The 20,528-nt window shown below is 43.4% G+C and overlaps 1 protein-coding gene across 2 annotated transcripts; it reads right to left on the bottom strand.

Moving 5' to 3' along the window:
* Positions 1-74: 74 nt before the first annotated feature.
* Positions 75-13,097, bottom strand: LOC309386073 (thiosulfate sulfurtransferase/rhodanese-like domain-containing protein 3). 2 transcript variants are annotated; one of them, XM_081941039.1, is made up of 5 exons: positions 12,896-13,097; positions 11,667-11,840; positions 11,196-11,355; positions 5,757-5,841; positions 75-496 (listed from the first exon to the last, which is right to left on the bottom strand). In XM_081941039.1, exons 1-4 carry the CDS (start codon positions 13,074-13,076, stop codon positions 5,778-5,780), a joined length of 579 nt encoding a protein of 192 aa, XP_081797165.1. In that variant the 5' UTR covers positions 13,077-13,097; the 3' UTR covers positions 75-496; positions 5,757-5,777. The 2 variants fall into 2 exon arrangements, with proteins under 2 accessions (XP_081797165.1, XP_081797164.1); XM_081941038.1 differs by lacking the exon at positions 75-496 and having other exon boundaries at positions 5,500-5,841.
* Positions 13,098-20,528: the final 7,431 nt, after the last annotated feature.

Raw genomic sequence — 20,528 nt, 5'->3', positions numbered from 1 at the left:
TTCTGCTTTATTTCACTTAAATATTTGTGAGGCGTGCCTCCTTCAAAATTCAAGAAAGAAAATCCCCAACTCCATTGTTTTAGAGAAAAGGTACTTTTACTGAATATGAAGTGATAGCATCACAAGTAAAGCAAGGTCTGAGGCTAAAAGGCGTGAAATTGTACATATCAAAAGTTTACCCAAATCCCTCCCCCAACAACTCCAAGGTAAATGTCCTATCTGTAGCCCCCAAGGGTGTCATGTGGGGTGCATCTTCAGGTGGCCTCATCCATCTGGTATGCAGAGATGGTTGACCTTGACCAGACCTAAAGAGGACCATTCAGCATGTGCAGAAGATGGTGAGAACAAAACTCCTCCTTCGTCTGGAGATATCACCTCCAGCACAATTTCCCTCCCAAATGCCGAAACCCCCTCCCTCCCCGTTACTATGGCAGCTGATAGCAAGCAAAGCGATATAGAGGCTGACATTCGGTCCTCCTGTAGAAAGCTGTTAGTCCTGGAAAGGAAATAGAGAACACATAAAACAACAGGAAAAGATAAACATCAATACAATAAAATCAAGTTTTATCAGGCTATTTAGAATGAAACATTTGTAAAGGCTTTGGGGCCCTGACATCTCACTTGTTCACCCACTCAGAGTGGGAGGAGGGGAAATGTTTCCAAGCAACTAAATATTGTATTTTCCCCCTATGTTTCCTCGAATCAAGGATTTCTTTGATTTCAAAATGCTGTTCTCCCTCAACAGGAGGGGGACAGGAGGAGGGTTATGGACTGGTTGGAGTGAGGAGGATGTAATAAAACCTTATCACCAATGTGGTATTCTTTTGCCTTAACTTTTTTCTTATCAGCTTGTTTCTTCAGCACTTGATGAGCTTCATCTTGTGCTTTTCCAGTCACAGGCGGGATGACTTGTAGCTGTTTGATCCACTCGGATAGGGAAGAGTTTTGTGGTTCTCCCTCAGGCAATTCAGGGATAGGCACAAAATTCTGACCAAAAACTACTTTGAATGGGTTAAACCTGGTACTGTTATGTGTAGAATTATTGTATGCAACTTCTGCAAAAGGTAATAGGTCGGTCCAATTATCCTGTTGATAATTGACATAGCACCTGAGGTACTGCTCCAGAATTGAGTTAGCCCGTTCACGAGCCTCATTAGTCTACAGATGGTGGGTGGAGCTTAGACCTTGGGCAAAGCCTAACATTTTAAAGAACTTCCTCTAAAAGTGGGAGGTGAACTGGACCCCTGTGAGATAATGCATTCAGGAACACCGTGTAACCTATAGACATGTAGGATGAACAGTTTAGCCAGTGTTTTCACTAACGGAATCTGGGAGCAGGGCACGAAATACAGTTGTTTGGAGAACAAATCCGTGACCACCCAAATGACATTATTGCCATTACTTTCTTGTAGCTCGACAGTAAAATCCATGGATATCCCCTTCCAAGGGGCACCAGGTCTGGCAACATATTGGAGTAACCCATGAGGTTTTCCTGGTGGTCTCTTTGCTACAGCACAAACAGGACAACTAGCAATGTAGGATTCTATGTCTTTTTTTAAAGAAGGCCATCAAAATTGTCTTAACCAAATGTAAAGTCTTCCCGAACCCAAAATGTCCAGCCACTTTTGAGTCATGGGCCTGTTGGAGGACAATGCTTTTAAGACTAGCAGTCACATGCAACTTGGCCCCCACCCGTGCAAAGCCATCCCACATGGTGCATTCGTTTAAGTGGGATTTGAACCACTCATCAGATGTTAGGGCCTCCCTCAGACGTTTTGTTAGCTCTGTGGGTACGTCTAGGTCAACTTTTCCTTGACTTCTGGTTACTACTGGAGCCCCTAGCTGCTTGGAAGCAATGACGGGATGAATCACCTCCAGCCTGGCACTGTTATACTGGGGCAGCCTGGATAGGGCATCTGCCATAAAATTCTTCCCTCTCAGAGTAAAATTTAACTGATTAAAGTGTTGTGAACTTGCTTGGGTGACAGTTTCCGTGCGGTTTTCATAGCCTCGAGGTTCTTGTGATCTGTCCACACCTCAAAAGGGTGCTTGGCTCCTTCGAGGAAATGCCGCCACGTCAGCATGGCCCACCGGACTGCAAAAGCTTCTTTTTCCCAAATTGGCCACCTCCTTTCTATCTCAGTTAATTTCCAGGAGGTGTAGGTGCAAGGCTGTAAGGTTCCACCAGCATTTGTTTGAAGTAGTACTGCCCCTACAGCCATGTCACTGGCATCAGCTTGGACCACAAAAGGTGTGTCCATGTTGGGATGTTTTAAAACAGGTTCAGCTGCAAACAGTCATTTCAGTTTCTCAAATGCCACTTGGCATTCCATTGCAGCCCTTTCACCTCCCCATTTGACTTTAGGAAATTTGTAATTGGCAAAGCAATACTAGCGAACGATGGGATGAATTGGCAGTAAAAATTGGCAAACTCTAAAAAACTTTGCAGTTGTTTGTGGTTGGGGGGAGGTGCCCATTCTGTGACAGCTCAGACTTTCTCCGGCTCCATTTCAATACCATCCTGAGAAATGCGGTAACCCAAGTAATCAATTTTTTCCTGGTGAAATTCACACTTAGACAATTTTGCAGAAAGTTCTGAGTTTCTTTAGGACTGAACACACAAGTTTCACATGTTCCTCTAAGATTTCTGTATAGATGAGGATGTCATTGAGATAAATTAACACCCCCTTATACATATGTTCATGCAGTACCTCATTTATCAACTGCATAAAAACAGCTGGTGCCCCCCTGCAGTCCAAATGGGAGCACTCTAAACTAGAAACAACCCAAGGGGCAACTGAAAGCGGTTTTCCACTCATCTCCTGCTTTTATTCAAAATCTGTAGTAAGTTTTCCTTAAGTCCAATTTAGTGAAAAATTTCCCCTTGGCCAGGTGAGCTAACATGTCTTTCATAAGTGGCAAAGGGTATACATTTTCCACGCAAATGGCGTTCAAGTTCTTGTAGTTGACACATAAGCGAAGAAAACCATCTTTCTTCTCTTGAAATAACACCGGGGTGGATACCCGTGGCCTAGCTGGTTGAATGAACCCCCCTTTTAAAATTTTTATCAATGAAGTTTTGTAGTTCCTCTAGTTCACATGGGGTCATCGAGTAAATCTGTGGCTTAGGGAGTTTCATCCCAGGGAGGATTTCTATACTGTAATCGGTAGGTCGATGGGGCGGAAACTCATCATAAGCCCTTTCACTAAATACCTCTCTAAGGTCCCAATATTCCTTTCTCCTCCCCCTCAATGCTCTCCTGTGCGGCCGCTGCTAGTTCGTTCTTGGCTTTGGCTATGTAGGAAGTTTTCCCGGCTGCCTTTCCCGGCTGGGTGGAACGGATGCGTAGCATTCCTTTCCTGCAATTTACATGAGGGTTCCACTTCTGTAACCAGGGTAATCCAAGTATGAGGGGCCATTCCATCCCAGGGGCAATGATAAAACTTAAAGATTCATGGTGGTCCCCCATCCACATCTCCATTGGTTCCGTCACAAAATGGGCTCCCCTCCCCAGCTACTGGTCCATCCAGCTGGCAAAAGGTGATGAGTACTTTCATTGTTCTTAGTCTTAGCCACATTTTTTCCTCTACCACCGGACTAATCACACACTGGGTGCAACCAGAATCTAATAGAGCCAACATCTTCCCTTGGGCGCCAGTGGAAAACATCCTTAATTCTACTGGGATGGTTCGGGGGCCCACATGCGGACTTACCAGGGGGTCATCATCGGAGTCAGTTTCACTCTATCCCAGGGTGGTTGGAATTCCCAACTTCTCCAGGCCTGGAGGAGCGAAATCAGTGATTTCCACACTTTTCAGGGCTATTTCATGATGTTTTGCTGGCTGCTTCTCAGCCCTTTTTCCTCCAGCTGAGGTCGGGTTTGGGGCAGGCTTAGAAAAACAATCAGCACCCTTCCTACATCTGAAACATGCTGTCGACCTGGGCTTGATTGCTGACCTCCCTTTTATGGCTTTAGGGGCCACTTTCAATGCTGAGAAGAGGGGTTTGTGCCAGCTGCTGCCCCCATGGTGTTGGTTTCTGGCCAAATCAATTTCCACATCCGCAGCCAACACATACCAATGTTGAAGATCTCCAGGGGGTGGGGTGGAGGCTCAAGTAATGCAGAGCTGGTTGACATCATTAAGACCATCTTTGTACCTTTCCACTAAAGCTTCCTGAGATCACCCCCACATATGGCCACCCACATATGGGTGTGTTCTGCCACAAATTTTCAGCCCTGGGTTAAGGATTTCATTCTGGTCCTCGCCTTCCTGTCAGCTAGGGGATCTTCAAAGCACACCCTTAAGGCCATCATGAAACCATCGTAATCTCTAAGCTGTGGGGAATCATCATTGTGAAGAGTTACCACCCCCTCCGCTGCTGATCTCTCCAGCGCCATGGTCAAACACCTCACTTTTGCAGACTCAGATGAAAAATCCTCCCCATACACTTGCATGTAGTTCCAGACTTGAGCTAGGAAAAATCCCAGCGTCTTGGGATCCCCTCCATATTTCACTCCTAATGGAGGAATCGTGGGAAATTGGCACCTCCGGGGGGGGGGGTGCTGGGCCGCTGCTGCTGCTGGAACTCTGACCGCCTGCCCCAGTCCCAGTTGAGCCCCTATGCCTGGCTCTGGGTTAGCCAGCGTTTCGTCTCCCCCCTCTGCTTTCTCAGCCCCTCCACATGCTGGTAAGGTGTACCTTTCACACACTCTTCGACTCTCAAAAGCTTCATACAGGAAATGTAAAGCTTGGGTCAGCAATAGGTCCTCCTTGTTGGCTTCCTGCCAGACAGCCTCTGCCCACCAGCACCGGATGGCTGTAACTCCAAAGGGATCTCCTCCGAAACATCCATCCGTCCAACTCCCAATGACTACCTGGGCCGGACCAGCTTCTCATCAAATTTCAGTTCAGCCATCCACTCCATCTCTTTCCAGCCAGCACGAGTTGGGGGAGGAGAGGATCCAGCGGTACCCAGGTCCTCAAGTTCGCTACATGGATTAGACATGAATTTTGGCAGTCCCCTCAGTAGTTTCAACTCCGGGATGGCTGCTAAGTGATATCTTGCTTAATGTCAGGTGTGCCCTCAAATTTCAAGAAAGGAAACCCCCAACTCCATTGTTTTAGAGAAAAGGTACTTTTACGAATATGAAGTGATAGCATCACAAGTAAAGCAAGGTCTGAGGCTAAAAGGCGTGAAATTGTACATATCAAAAGTTTACTCAAATCCCTCCACCCAACAACCCCAAGGTAAATGTCCTATCTGTAGCCCCCAAGGGTGTCATGTTGGATGCATCTTCAGGTGGCCTTATCCATCTGGTATGCAGAGACAGTTGACCTTGACCAGACCTAAAGAGGACCATTCAGCATGCATAGAAGATGATGAGAACAAAATTCTCTCTTCGTCTCGAGATATCACCTCCAACACGATTCCTCTCCCAAATGCAGAAACCTCCACCCTTCCAGTTACTATGGCAGCCGATAACAAGCAAAGCAGTATAGAGGCTGACAATATTATTTATTACTAAATGCATTGCAATGATCACTTGTAGGTTTCTTAAATCTATTTCAATTAGTTTTTCAAATTTAAACCAAAATTTCCATAATGTTAACCAGGTTAAACATTTGAAGTGTACCTCAGTGTTTTTTCTTTGTTGGCAAAATATCCCTGTCTTATTATGCCCAGATGCCTTTTATACCTTGATGCACTTTATTAAATAGAATTAGCTATCACCATCTCTGCATTTTCAGAATACCTAGTTTGTGTATTCTAGATATCATTTCTTCTTTGAAGATTCACGCTCCAGCCATTCTTTGTAGCCACCAGGAAAATGCTGAACTCTGAAAGCACATAAGACAGCTTCTGTAACATTTCTTATTGCACAAACCACTTTCAGGAACATTATCCTCTTAAGAGTATGCTGACCACTGATGTAGGAGAAATATTCTGGCATAGCAATCTAATTTTATACCTAGTAAGAGAACAAAAAATCCCATGCATAATATCTTCCTCAAAGAGTAAACAATGTTTAATAGAGATAAAGTAGTGAGAAAGTTTGAATCACACTAGTTAAATACTTTTGGTAATCAGCCACATAATAAAGTAATTTTGAATAATAGCAAACATAAGAAAGTAGAATAAAATGTTTCTTTAGTTGTTATTAAATGAGACATTCTTAATACTTGACCACTCTACTTGATATTGGTTAAGTATGATAGGATTTTTAAACAGATTCTGGCTTAGAATACTTTAATCCAAATGTTGAATTTCACAGGGTTACAAACATTTTCTCACAGTACTTCGAAGTTTGTTTGTTTTTTAATCGGCTAAGTAAAAAGCTGAATAATGACACCCTCTTTTAATTGTGGGGTAAGAATCATCTAGAAGCAGTGTATTTTGGTTAAAAAATGGATTGATATTCCTTAAAATATATTGAACCCAACTGGAAAATGGGATGCCTATATTAAAAAATAAATTGATGCAAATGTGAATCTTACCACAAGTTTTAAACACCAAATTATCTTTGTCCTAAATGAAGTACATGATGGCATTATTTTTCCTTCTACAATCATATTGGTGGGGGATAATAAAATTTCTATACCCTGTTTCCCCGAAAATAAGATAGGGTCTTATTTTTTTTGACCCGCGAAATATGGCCTTGGGCTTATTATAGGGGAGGGCTTATTATTTTCTGGGGCAGGCGAGAAGTGAGGCTTTACCTTTCCAGCTCTGTCGCGTTCCTCGCCATTGTGTCCAGGGAAGCCGCTGGTAAAAATAAAAACTTCTCGCGAGTTCTATCAAACTTCTTGAAGTCACGAGAAGGATTTCTTTTTTTTTTTTACGAGGGGCTTCCCTGGACACAATGGACCTGGAAAGGTAAGAGGCGTGCCTTGCGGCCCAACACCGCCCACCTCGCCCCAATGGTAAAGGCAGGTTGCCTGGTTCCCTTCCCTGCCGTCCCTTTATTAGATTTTCTAGCTCGGACCCGAGGCAACTAGAAACTCGACACAAAACACTTTCTCCCTCCGTGCCTCTCTCTTTCTCCCTTCCCTTCCTCCGATTGGCTGGCGGCTAACTGTCTCTTGAGCCTAAAAGGCCGGGGTGAAGAGTATATCTCCCAAAGACCCGTGAGGAAGAGCTGGGGACAGAAGAGAAGGACGAAGATTTAGTACCTCCCTAGACATTTTTTCTTAGGTTTAGATTTTTCAGATGTGTCATTCAGAAACTGTCAGATGCTATTTATTAGATCAATCCTATCCATTGCATTTTAAGAGCAAAATGCTAAAGAATAAACACTTTTCCCATGATTTGTATGTTTCCTTTTAAGTCAATATTTTTTAAAACAAACTAGAAACAATTCATTTGCAATAAAACTACACACACACACACACACACACACACACACACACACACACACCAGTGGTGGGTTCCTACCGGTTCGCACCGGATCGCGCGAACCGGTTCCAGACCGAACCCGGAAGTAACCGGACCCGGAAGTAACCGGGAACCGGCACCGGGCCTGTCACTTTATCCCCCTTGCCATCCCAACGGAGCTCGCTCGCTCCCCCGCCCGTCCGCACTAAGCTAGCTAGCCCAGCTAGCCACTCATTGATTGGCTGGAGTTCAGCCAATCAGTGAGCGGGCTGGAGGCGACCCGTTTAAAAGCGGGTTGTCCTCCATTTCAAAACTCCCTTCTCTTCGCTGGGAGCTTGCTGCTTCCTTCAGGTAAGCAACTAAGCGCGAGGGGGGGCGGGAGGCTAGCTTCGGCGAGGAAAGGCCTCTAGGCCTTCCCTCGCTGAAGCGGCGGGCTGGCGTGGGCCGTGCGGGCGGTGGGCAGCTAGCTGCGCCCGGGAAAGGCCGCTGGGCCTTTCCGGGGCGAAGCACCGGCGTCGCGTGGGACGCGCGACCGCCGGGAAGCTAGCTGCGCCCGGGAAAGGCCGCTGGGCCTTTCCGGGGCGAAGCACCGGCGTCGCGTGGGACGCGCGGCCGCCGGGAAGCTAGCTGCACCCGGGAAAGGCCGCTGGGCCTTTCCGGGGCGAAGCACCGGCGTCGCGTGGGACGCGCGGCCGCCGGGAAGCTAGCTGCGCCCGGGAAAGGCCGCTGGGCCTTTCCGGGGCGAAGCGCCGGCGTCGCGTGGGACGCGCGGCCGCCGGGAAGCTAGCTTCGCCCGGGAAAGGCCGCTGGGCCTTTCCGGGACGAAGCGCCGGCGTCGCGTGGGACGCGCGGCCGCCGGGAAGCTAGCTGCGCCCGGGAAAGGCCGCTGGGCCTTTCCGGGGCGAAGCGCCGGCGTCGCGTGGGACGCGCGACCGCCGGGAAGCTAGCTCAGCCCAGGAGAGGCCGCTGGGCCTTTCCGGGACGAAGCGCCGGCGTCGCGTGGGACGCGCGGCCGCCGGGAAGCTAGCTTCGCCCGGGAAAGGCCGCTGGGCCTTTCCGGGACGAAGCGCCGGCGTCGCGTGGGACGCGCGGCCGCCGGGAAGCTAGCTGCGCCCGGGAAAGGCCGCTGGGCCTTTCCGGGGCGAAGCGCCGGCGTCGCGTGGGACGCGCGGCCGCCGGGAAGCTAGCTTCGCCCGGGAAAGGCCGCTGGGCCTTTCCGGGACGAAGCGCCGGCGTCGCGTGGGACGCGCGGCCGCCAGGAAGCTAGCTGCGCCCGGGAAAGGCCGCTGGGCCTTTCCGGGGCGAAGCACCGGCGTCGCGTGGGACGCGCGGCCGCCGGGAAGCTAGCTTCGCCCGGGAAAGGCCGCTGGGCCTTTCCGGGACAAAGCACCAGGCTGGCGTGGGCGGCAAGCCTCCGCGAGGCTAGGCCAAAAGCCCCCCACCCTCCCCTCTCCAGCCTCGCCTGGCTGGCTAAGCCCTAAGAGTCTTAAACAGTCTTACCTGTCCTCCTGCCTCTCTGCCTGTCTGCTGCCTGTTGCATCGGAGAGCTGCTGATTCTGCCTGCTGGTAAGTAACCTGGTTTTTTTTCTTTTATTTTTTTAATGTATTTTAAAATAATATTTTATTTATTGTGCATAGAATTTTTTAAAATATTTTTACTTAAAAGTATTGAGTGTAGAATATTTTAAAATGGTTTACTTCAATTTATTGTGTATGGATTCTTTTTTAAAATTGTCTCAGACTATTTTAAAAAAGATTCTATCCAAAATAAATTAAAATAAACAATTTTAAAATATTCTATACTCAATACTTTAAAATGTATTGTGTATAGAATTGTTTTAAATTGTTTTATTGTAATTTATTGTGTATTGAATGTTTTTAATGGTTTCATTTTAAATTATTGTGTGTGGAGTAGTTTGAAATGGTACAGTATAAATTATTGCTGGTGGAATAATGGTTACAGTTGGTACAATACCTTAAAATAGTTATAGTATAAATTATTGCTGGTGGAATACTTAACAATGGTTTTTAAGGATTTTTTTTATTTATAGAATATCTTTTTTAAATTATTGTTTGGGAATTTTTATGTTTTAATTGTTTATAAAATATATTTACTACAAGAAATATTATTCCTTTTTGCAAATGTTTTCTTTGTGGTGCAATATGTTGCTTAAAAGTGTTCAGACCAGGTTTATATATCTCAAAGTGGGTGCTTTTCTATGGGCAGGCCAGGTTGGTGCAAGGCAGCTTTGCCAGATTTTGTGTGTTTCTATGTGATACCTGGTTGTTTAGGTAATTGTGAGGTGGTTGCTGGTTCTGTGAGCTTCCTGGCACTGTCCTTTATAATTTCCCACAATGCCTTGATGGTTTTTATTCCAGTGGCTTTGTCTTTCCTGTCCTTAGGGTTAGGGGGGAAAAAAACACTGGTTTCATTTGCAGTCTTTGGGGGGGGGGGACAAAAAGGAGAAAGAGGGAGGAGGTGGGGGAAAGTGGGATCCTTGCTGCTTTCTGAGCTTGGTGGTTTTTTTTACAGACATTTCACTACCAAACTAGGTAACATCATCAGTGCTAGATGGGGTTGTGGGGAAAGGAGGAGGAGGAGAAGTCGAAGGACAAAAAGGAAAAAGATAAGGAGGGAGAGGACTGTGGGGTCCTTTGGTGTTCTCTGAACCTGGTGGTTTTTAATTATTTTTAGGGAATTTTTATTTATTTATTGTTTATAGAATGTTTATTACAAGAAATGTTATTCCTTTTTGCAAATGTTTTATTTGTGATGCAATATGTTGCTTTTAAGTGTACAGGTTGGTGTATGGTATGTGTCTCAAGGTGGCTTCTTTTCTATGGGCAGGCCAGGTTGGTGCAAGGCAGCTTTGCCAGATTTTGTGTGTTTCTGTGTGATACCTGGTTGTTTAGGTAATTGTGAGGTGGTTGCTGGTTCTGTGAGCTTCCTGGCACTGTCCTTTATAATTTCCCACAATGCCTTGATGGTTTTTATTCCTGTGGCTTTGTCTTTCCTGTTCTTAGGGTTAGGGAAAAAAACTGGTTTCATCTGCAGTCTTTTGGGGGGGAATTGTTTTTTTTGTGTGTGTGTGTGTGTGTGTTTTCCTGGCACTGTCATAGTTTGTGTTTGTGGGTATGTAATGTCCTGCAGTTATCTACACATTAATAATGATCAAGTACTAATAATATTTCCTTATACATTTTAATGACCTTTCCTTTCATAATTGGTGTTTTCTTTCATACTTTTAGATTTCTAATTGCTGTTTCTGTTAGTTAGCAATTGATAAAACAAATTCCACGTGAAAAAGTATTCAAAGCCTTCTTGGTTTTAATTGTCAATTTATTCATTCTTGCACATTCTAATATTTATTCATTTTCATATCTTTGTTTTTTCCACTGTTGTGCAAACACAATTCCAACAGCTGTTAACATGTGTAAAATTAAATATGTATTTATTCCCTTCTGTAAGTAGCTCTTTTATTGTTTTGTGTACTTATTTTAATCTTATTTAAGTAGTAAGTGCACAAAATAATAAATTTCCTTTTTTATATTTTCTTTTTGTAGATCATTCATTGGGGCAAAAAATTCAGTGACATTGTCTTGGCCACTCCCATCCGGTCACATGACTGCCAAGCCACTCCCACTCGGTCACATGGCCGGCAAGCCACTCCCACCCGGTCACATGGCCGGCAAGCCACTCCCACCAGGTCACATGGCTGGCAAGCCACTCCCATAAAGGAGGCCACACCCACAGAGTAGGTTCCAAAAAATTTTGAAACCCACCACTGACACACACCTTTCCTGGATGATTTATGCTTACCTGCTGAAGCCCAATGATTTTGCATCAGCTAGAGCCTGTTTGCTTCTCACTCCAACATAACAGGAAAACACGACATGATCTGATTTAGAAGGCATATCTTGATTGTATTTCTCTTTAAAAGATGCTGGGTCCATCTGTAAAGCTTTTGTAAGTTCTGCCACTGTAAAAAATAAACAATTGATTTAATTGGTATTTTATGATGACACATTGGCTGGAGTGCCAATGAATTTTCATGCTAAGCATAAATTGAGTCATTACATAGAGATCCCATGTGCCACAATGGCACATGCGCGTGTGCACGCACACACACACGCTTAGTTACATCACAATGCAAATCTTGCCCTTTTCTATTTGTATCCCAATTCTGGACACAAGTACACAAGTGACAGGACCTGTGTAATGATGTATGTTGTATACAATGAGCTGGACTTTTGTTTTTCCCATGCTCTAAATCATCCAACAGCAACTTACATGGAATATCGATTGAGCCAGGAATTTTTCCATACTCTTCAATTTCCCATTTTTCTCTAACATCAATAAGCCGGATGGCCTTTGATTTCAACAAATCTTTGAGCTGTTGATAGGAGACATTGTGATCCTCAGCTGTGGAAAAGTGGCAAACAATTTGTCTCCTGGTTTTTGGATCTATAAAATAAGTAAAGAAAAAAGTTAACAATAATATTACAGATGCTGACATGATCATCAAAGCACTAATTTGCTTCTAAGTGCTGCTGGGCAACAACACCAGCTAGGTAATCAATGCATTGACCAAGCACTTAAATGGACAAGCAGAGTCCAGACAAGCTGTCTGTATATTTACCCCAGAGCAGTTTTCCAGATCACATGAATTTCATATATTATTCCTTTACTCTGCTGAAAGGCAACAATTTAGGTTATGTTTTACAATACAAAAGCTGTGTTGGCTAACCCCATAAAGCTAAGTATCAAACCACATGTTGGTTGAATAAGACAGACTGGTTCCTATTGCTATTTCAATCAATCTGGTTTGCTCTTGGCTTAATCTTTGTGTATTGTAAACCATGGTTTTTGTTTTAGCAAACTATGTGAACATAGTAGAGTCATAAACCAGAGGAAATCATTCCAATTCTCTTAGAAAAGTCTTTGAATTTTTTATAAAACAAAGAATACCAACTTTTATGACCGCTTTGTCAGACTATTTTGTCAGACTTATACCATTTGGGGAGCCAAATACATTAACTTGTGTATTATACAACAATCCATGGCTTACTTAGCATAATATGAATATTAGGTTATAGTACTTGTTTCTGTGTATTACTACAGTTCTTACGTATTACTCAAAAGTATCTTCTACTATAAGACCACTAGTCAGAAAAAGAGGAAGAAATTTTACAAATGAGGACATCAGGCTGAAAAACAGCAGAGAAACTGCCAAACCCACGAAGGTAAAATTAGAATTTGAACTGGAGTCCAGTGGGCACGCCACTGGAAACTACACGGGGCCTCAGTCTTAAATATGCTCATTCTGTCCACTTTCCACTGATGAGGTTGCTACGGTACTAAAGCAATTGAATTCTTTAAAAGTTCAGTATTTTTTTTTTCAGGAAGCGGGTACAAAAAAGTTAAAGCATTTGCCCATCACTTAGCAATGAATTTAGCAATCCAGGAAACAAGCAATCTCTCTTACACTCCGATTCTCCCAACCCTGCCGGAGCACTTACAGCCTGAAGAGTAAAGGCGACCGATGCCACCTGCCAATTCAAATCTATGCAGGACGCTCTCACGGTGGTTCCATGTCAGCTGGCTTATCTTTCGTCCACCGCAGCCGCTTAGCCTACTTGCAGCCGGCTGAGTAATTAAACCAAAAGTGAATTGACCCAGCCGTCTCCCAATTCCTTGCATGGTTCCTACTGCTGCAGAGCTCTCTTGCCAAGCTTATAAAGCCACCGCCCAGTTGGGCTGGGCTTACCGAATTTAGTAGGCGAGGTCCTTGGTTCCGCTTTCCCAAGAAGCTGCATCTCAGCTTGAGCAAGAAATGCTAATTGAAAAAAAGCAGGTTTGCTTATAAGGGGTAAGATTATTCCTCTGACTGGAACCCAATTGCTCATCCAAAAAGCCAGCGTGGTTGTTGCAGGATGAATGACATTTCAGAAGGTTGAAGGGTTCTCTAGACAGTTTCATTAAAAAAGAAATTAAACCGAACGTGATTTGGAGCATTCAATCCAATACAGGAACCAAAGGCTGACTTCACAATAGGCCATAATGTGGCTTCTTTGGATTTGTGTGATTCCAGACATCTTGCAATGCAACCTGCCTCCCCCAGGAATGAATAAAGATCCTTTGTGTTTTGCTAAGTATATTTAAGAAAGCATTCCATGACATATTGCTTATATGGAGAATAAATACTAGCTGACCTAAATCTCCAAAAATATCAATAGTATTATCTTTACTATTAGTATTACACTATTATCTAGAGTTTACTTTTATAAACTGAACTGTGATTATAAGCTTTTATGGAACGGTATGGATACTACAGAATTCTGGCTATACCTAGGAAAAATATCACCCACATTCATACAATCTGTATTCATAACACTATTGAACAAACCTTAACTAGCCAAAGATTTCATTAAGCTTTATAAATATATTAGCAGGTTTATTTATTTATTTATTTTATTTCTTAGATTTTTAGACCGCCCCTCTCCCAGAAAGGGACTCGGGGAGGTTAAGATTCTGCTAGCACCTCTTGAATGGTTTAAGGTATATTTCAATATTTGGGCACCCATATATCTACTGCCACCAGTGAGATTCCAGGCTGACCTTTGTGCAATAGCATTAACAAGGTTTCTTCTACAAAAATATTTCAAACTGCATTGATCTAGCACATGGATGTCAAACTCACAGCCCGTGGACCGGATGTATCATGCACTGGCCACGCCCACCCCGTTTAGCAAAGGGGGGGGAGAAGTGACAATACGTCACATGATGTGACGACACGAGTATGACACCCCTCTGAAAAATATGATCAATTTTCATAATAAAGTGGGAATTAATTAATACTGTTCTGCAGTTTCTTGACCATTTTTAAACAGCACTGTTGCACCCACCTTCTCTCCCTCGCTGTGTGGGCAGATGGACGGATATATATTCATAATACTGTGAAAGTCTTTTTGCAGCTATCTGAATGGCTTATGTTAACCTTAGATTTCTATATGCAAGACTTATTAATGTTTAAACTAGTCATGTCATGTGATAGCTATTTAGTAACAGTAAAGCATTTCATAAATTCTTTAGCAACAGTGAATGAAACAAAACGCATCAAATTTAAAGGAAACGTAGATAATTAAGAATTTTATACTTATATATATTTGCCATTGTTCTTGCTCCAAAAGAATATGTTTTCACTGGGAACCAGATATAGTACCAAAATATGACAATGATGTCATTCACCCATTTTGCAAGTGAATATATTGTTATTCTGGGACATTTTGCCTGACTTTCTTAAGAAATTGTTTTTGTGGCCAAGTCATTACAATTAGCTTTTGAGTGGAACAAGGTAAGTAGCTACTAGAATGCATCATAAGTGTCCACTGATATGAAAGGGACTGTTTAAAAGACTGTTAGCCTGATCCATCAAGTGACTTGTTGCATCTGCCAGTTTCTAGTCTGCCCATATTTTCCTTGATATGTGCATGATTTTTCCATGGACATTAAAATTATACGTCTTAAGCAGTTATTTCTTTGCCATCAGGAAAATCCATTTGGTGCTACAATTCTATGAGATTTTGTACACTTTTTATTTATTCATTCATTTGATGTTTAAACCACTGCAATACTGTGACATACTGTGATTTACAGTAATATTGTTACCAGTGGTGGGTTTCCAATTTTTTTACCACCTATTCTGTGGGTGTGGCCTATTTTGTGGGCGTGGCTTGGCAGTCATGTGACTGGGTTGGCGTGCTTGGTGGTCATGTGACTGGGTGGTAGTGGCTTGGTGGTCATGTGACTGGCTGGGCATGGCCAAGTTAGCGGTCCATTTTGCCAATTTAGCAGTCCATTGAACAATACACAGCAGTCCCCTTTTCTCTTCTTTTAAATACTGCACAAAGTATTTCCTCTAGGTTTTGTTTTACTAAGAGGGAAAGGCTGGCAAAGCCTGGGGATTTCTGTGAACTTCTCCTCTGTGTTAGAGGCACCGAACTAATATAAGGTCTCCTGCTAGAGCAGGAGGTTGGACTAGATGACCTCTGAGGTCCCTTCTAGCCCTGCATTGCTGTGCTGTTTCATATCCTCTTCTGAAGCTGAGTCTAGTGCCAGGTTTGTGGCCCTTCCTTCCTCTCCTTTTTCTCTCCCTCCCTCCCTCCCTCTATCCATCCATCCATCCATATTTCATTTAATTTCCCTTCCCTCTTTCTCCTTTCCCTCCCTATTTTCTTTCTTTCTCCCTTCCCTCCCTTTCTTTCTCCCTTCCCTCCCTTTCTTTCTCCCTTCCCTCCCTCCCTCCTTCTTTCTTTCTTTCCTTCATCTTTCTTTCTCCCTTCCCTTCCCTCCTTCTTTCTTTCTCCCTTCCCTCCCCCCTCCTTCCTTCTTTCCTTCCTTCCTTTCTTCTTTTTTCCATTTCTGTGAAGAACCCCAGAAGGTCTTTGGTAGGAGGAAGAAAAGCCAGACATTTTGAAACTGAGAACATGCCCATTGTACATATGGCATTCTTAGAGCTCCACTATTGATTAGCTTAACCTGACCAAGGATAGCTAGTAGCACTTTCAATAAGCCCTCAACTCAAGCTCGGTGCCAGAGGTCTTCAAACTTGGCAATTTTAAGACTTGTGGACTTCAACTCCCAGAATTCTCCAGCCAGCAGAGCTGAATTCTTGGAGTTGAAGTCCACAAGTCTTAAAGTTGCCAAGTTTGAAGACCTCTGTTCCATGCACTTGGGGATCCCCAAATGGTGAGGATTTCTTTCTTTTTTTTTTGTTCTCCCTTGAACCCCCACAAGCCCATTTTTGCTCCCTGGGGGCTGCAGGGAGGCTTGCTAGGCACTCCCATGCCGTATTTTGGGCCTGGCAGGCCTCCCTGAAGCCCCCTGAAGCCATAACGGGGCTCGTGGGAACTCCTGGAAGGGGCAGGGGAAGGTAAGGTTGCAAGCCTGGAGGGGATAGTGGGGGGGGGGGGAGACGCAGCAAGCTCCAGGGATGTGGGAGCTAGCGAGACTTACCTGTAGGCAGAAGGAGGCAGCTCAGTTGGGGTGCAGGGCTGCTTAGGCAGGCAAGGCGGCTTAGGCAAGCAAACTGCCTGGGAGGTGAGGAGTGACTGGGTGGGGTGTGTGTGTGGGGTGAGTAACAGGGAACCGGTTTGGGGGTGTGGTAGGCCTGGGTCGCTGCTGGTTTCAGTGACCCAGGCCACCAAACCAGTATGGCTGAACCGTTCCGAACCGGTAGGAACCTATCTCTTTTCTGTATATTCAGTATACAGACTATTTTTAAAAACTTACACATAAATAAATAAGCCATTGCTTTATAGAGTTGACCCATTAAAATGAATTTGACTGCTAAAGGAGATTCATTTTAATCTGACTCTCATTAACAGGATTCCCTGGAAAACGCTGGCTACTTATGTTCACTATGGAGAAGTAAAGCAAACTACTCTATTTTTGCCCAGGAAAAAAAAAATATTTTGGCCTTCCAGAGTTGCAGAGTATTTGGGGGGGGGGGGGGGAGAGTGGGGTGTTAAGCACAATGGGTACAATAAGTCTAATCAACACTTAGCCCATTTATTGTTATCTATAATTCCCTCTGCAGTAAAATGCAAAATCAAATAATGTATAATAATTTATACCAAAAATAATAAAATAATAATAATTTATACCAAATTTCAGTGGAACCACCATAGGCACTACAAGGGCTGAAAATGCAGCTGCCTTCTTCTTTACCTGAATCAACAAAAAAAAATAAAATAAAATGAGGAGCAGTCAAATTGCATGTGTCTCTCAAATCTACCAACCATCGTCTATGGATGTTGAATAGTGAAGGCTTGCTTTTATGTCAATGAGGCATGGCAAGTATTCAACCTGTTCCAATTTCAAATTTTTCATAAGAAAATTTAAGTGTCCCATTTTACTTACAGTAATCACAACTTAAATTCTTTTTAAGACTGCATCTTATGATTGAAAAATCATAATTAATCAATCCCTATTAGATCACTAAACCCAGAGGGTAGGTACGGAATGAATAAATGGATCAACTACATGCTGAGATGAATTTTCCGTATTAAACAGCAAGGCTACACCCAAGTCTAAAATTATTTTATCTACAAATGAATTATTCTTGTTTTACAGTGGATCATCTGTTCAAATGAAAATATTTTGAAAACTTACAAAATCAATTTCTTAATAAAAAAGTCAAGATTACTTGAAAAAGAAACTGCAGAACAATATCAATTAATTCCCATTTTATTATGAAAATTTTTCAGGGGTGTCAAACGCATGTCGTCACGTCATGTGACGTGTTGTGACTTTTCCCCCCTTTGCTAAAAGGGGTGGGTACGGCGAGTGCATGATACATCCGGTCCACGGGCTGTGAGTTTGACATCCATGTGCTAGATCAATGCAGTTTGAAATATTTTTGTAGAAGAAACCTTGTTAATGCTATTGCACAAAGGTCAGCCTGGAACCTCACTGGTAGCAGTAGATATATGGGTGCCCAAATATTGAAATATATCTTAAACCATTCAAGAGGTGCTAACAGAATCTTAACCTGCTAATATATTTATAAAGCTTAATGAAATTTGAAATCTTTGGCTAGTTAAGGTTTGTTCAATAGTATTATGAATACAGATTGTATGAATGTGGGTGATATTTTTCCTAGGTATAGCAGAAATAGTCATTCTGTAATATCCATACCCTTCCATAACAGCTTATGATCACAGTTCAGTTTATAAAAGAAAACTCTAGATAATAGTGTAATACTAATAGTAAAGATAATACTATTGATATTTTTGGAGATTTGTATAGGTCAGCTTGTATTTTCCATAAGACAATATGTCAAAATACATGGAATACTTTCTTAAATATACTTAGCAAAAAACAAAGGATCTTTATTCATTCCTGGGGGAAGCGGGTTGCATTGCAAGATATCTGGAATCACACAAATCCAAAGAAGCCACATTATGGCCTCTTGTGAAGTCAACCTTTGGTTCCTGTATTGGATTGTTTTCCAAGTCATATTCATTTTCCAATTAAAGTATCTTATCAGATTTTGGCAGAGAGCTTCAATATTCCGTGCCTTGTTTCCATTTCCTGGTCACCCGAACTGTTCTATCTCAGATTAGGTAGCTGTCATACCAACTAAACTACAGTATAGATCACGTTTTACAAACCATGCTTCAAATCACATTCGGTTTATGAAACTGTCTAGAGAACCCTTCAACCTTCTGAAACAGGATTACTGTCTTGCAACAACCAAGCTGGCTTTTTGGATGAGCAAGCGGGCTCCAGTCAGAGGAATAATCTTACCCTTTGCAAGTAAACCTGTTTTTTTTCAATTAGCATTTCTTGCTCAAGCTGAGATGCAGCTTCTTGGGAAAGCGGAACCAAGGGGCCACGCCTACTAAATTCGGGAAGCCCAGCCCAACTGGGCGGTGGCCTTATAAGCTTGGCAAGAGAGCTCCGCAGCAGTAGGAACCATGCAGGGATGTTGCAGATGGCTGGGTCAATTCACTTTTGGTTTAATTACTGAGCCGGCTGCAAGTAGGCTAAGTGGCTGCGGTGGATGAAAAATAAGCCAGCTTGACGTGGAGCCACCGTGAGAGCATCCTCCATAGATTTGAATAGGCGGCTGGCATTGGCCGCCTTTACCCTTCAGGCTGTGAGAGCTTCGGCGGGGTTGGGAGAATCGGAGTGTAGGAGGGCGTTCCCTTGTTTCCTGGATTGCTACATTCATTGCTAAGTGATGGGCAAACGCTTTAACCTGGGTGCTTCCTGGAAAAAAATACTGAGCTCTTAAGAGAATTCAATTGCTTTAGCACCGTAGCAACTTCATCAGTGGAAAGTGGACAGAGAGAGCATATTTAAGACTGAGGCCCCATGTGGTTTCCAGTGGCGTGTCCACTGGAGTCCGGTTCAATTTCCAATTTTGCCTTCGTGGGTTTGGCAGTTTCCCTGCTGTTTTTCAGCCTAATTTGCCCTATAAGCATGTTGGCCACATAACCATGAAACGGGTCTTTGGACTCCATTGGCAGAATGAACATGATGTCCTTTTTTACTGCCATTTAGTCTCAACAAATGGCAGCACTGAGCTCAGAGCAGTGTCTGGACTGATTAATACTCTGATGGGAGGCCACCAGAAAATGCCAGATCTTGGAATAAAGCACTGATCATGGCTTTTATATGATTGACCAACTATATAATTACACCCACTCAATAATATGTTTATTTTAAATGCACTTCTTGTTTGTACAAGTTCACCAATTTAGATTCTACTGTAAATATTTTATTTCTGTAAACAATTTTGTTAAAATCAAGTTGCAAATGTTTTAATGTAACAATCAGAAGTGGGTTGCATAACCCACTTCTGTTTGTTACATTAAAACATATACGGTATTAACCTACTAATATATTTATAAAGCTTAATGAAATTTGAAATCTTTGACTAGTTAAGGTTTGTTAAATAGTGTTATGAATATAAATTGTATGCATGTGGGTGATATTTTCCCTAGGTATAGCAGGAATTCTGCAGTTTCCAAATCTTTCCATAAAAGCATATGACCACAGTTCAGTTTATAAAAGTAAACTCTAGATTATAGTGTAATATTAATATTAAAGATAATACTATTGATATTTTCAGAGCTTTATTTAGGTCTGCTAGTATTTATTCTCCATAGACAATATGTCAAATTACATGGAATGCTTTCTTAAACATACTTAGCAGAAAACAAAGGATCTTTACTAATTCCTGGAGGCGGGGGGGGGGAAGGGGGGCTGTGTGTGCATTGCAAGATGTCCGGAATCACACAAATTCAAAGAAGCCACATTATGGCCTCTTCAGTGGTGGGTTCCTCCCGGATCGCACCGGATCGCGCGCGCTCCCTTTCAGCGCTCCACCTGGCTTGCGCGCTCCCTTTCAGCGCTCCACCTGGCTCTCGCGCTGCCTTCCGGCGCTGAAACCGGAAGTACAGTTTTGCCCGGCCCTGGCGAAGCAACGACGCCTGTCTGCGCTCCACCAGCTCGGCTGGGAACGGAGATGTTTCCTCAGCGGAGCGGAGCGCCTGAAAAGTCTTTTCAGGCGCTCCGCTCCGCTGAGGAAACATCTCCGTTCCCAGCCGAGCTGGTGGAGCGCAGGCAGGCGTCGTTGCTTCG

This window comes from Natrix helvetica, assembly GCF_964273705.1.
Source record: "Natrix helvetica genome assembly, chromosome: 2".
Taxonomy (NCBI): Eukaryota; Metazoa; Chordata; class Lepidosauria; order Squamata; family Natricidae; genus Natrix; species Natrix helvetica.
This window is presented reverse-complemented; position numbering and strand designations above follow the sequence as displayed.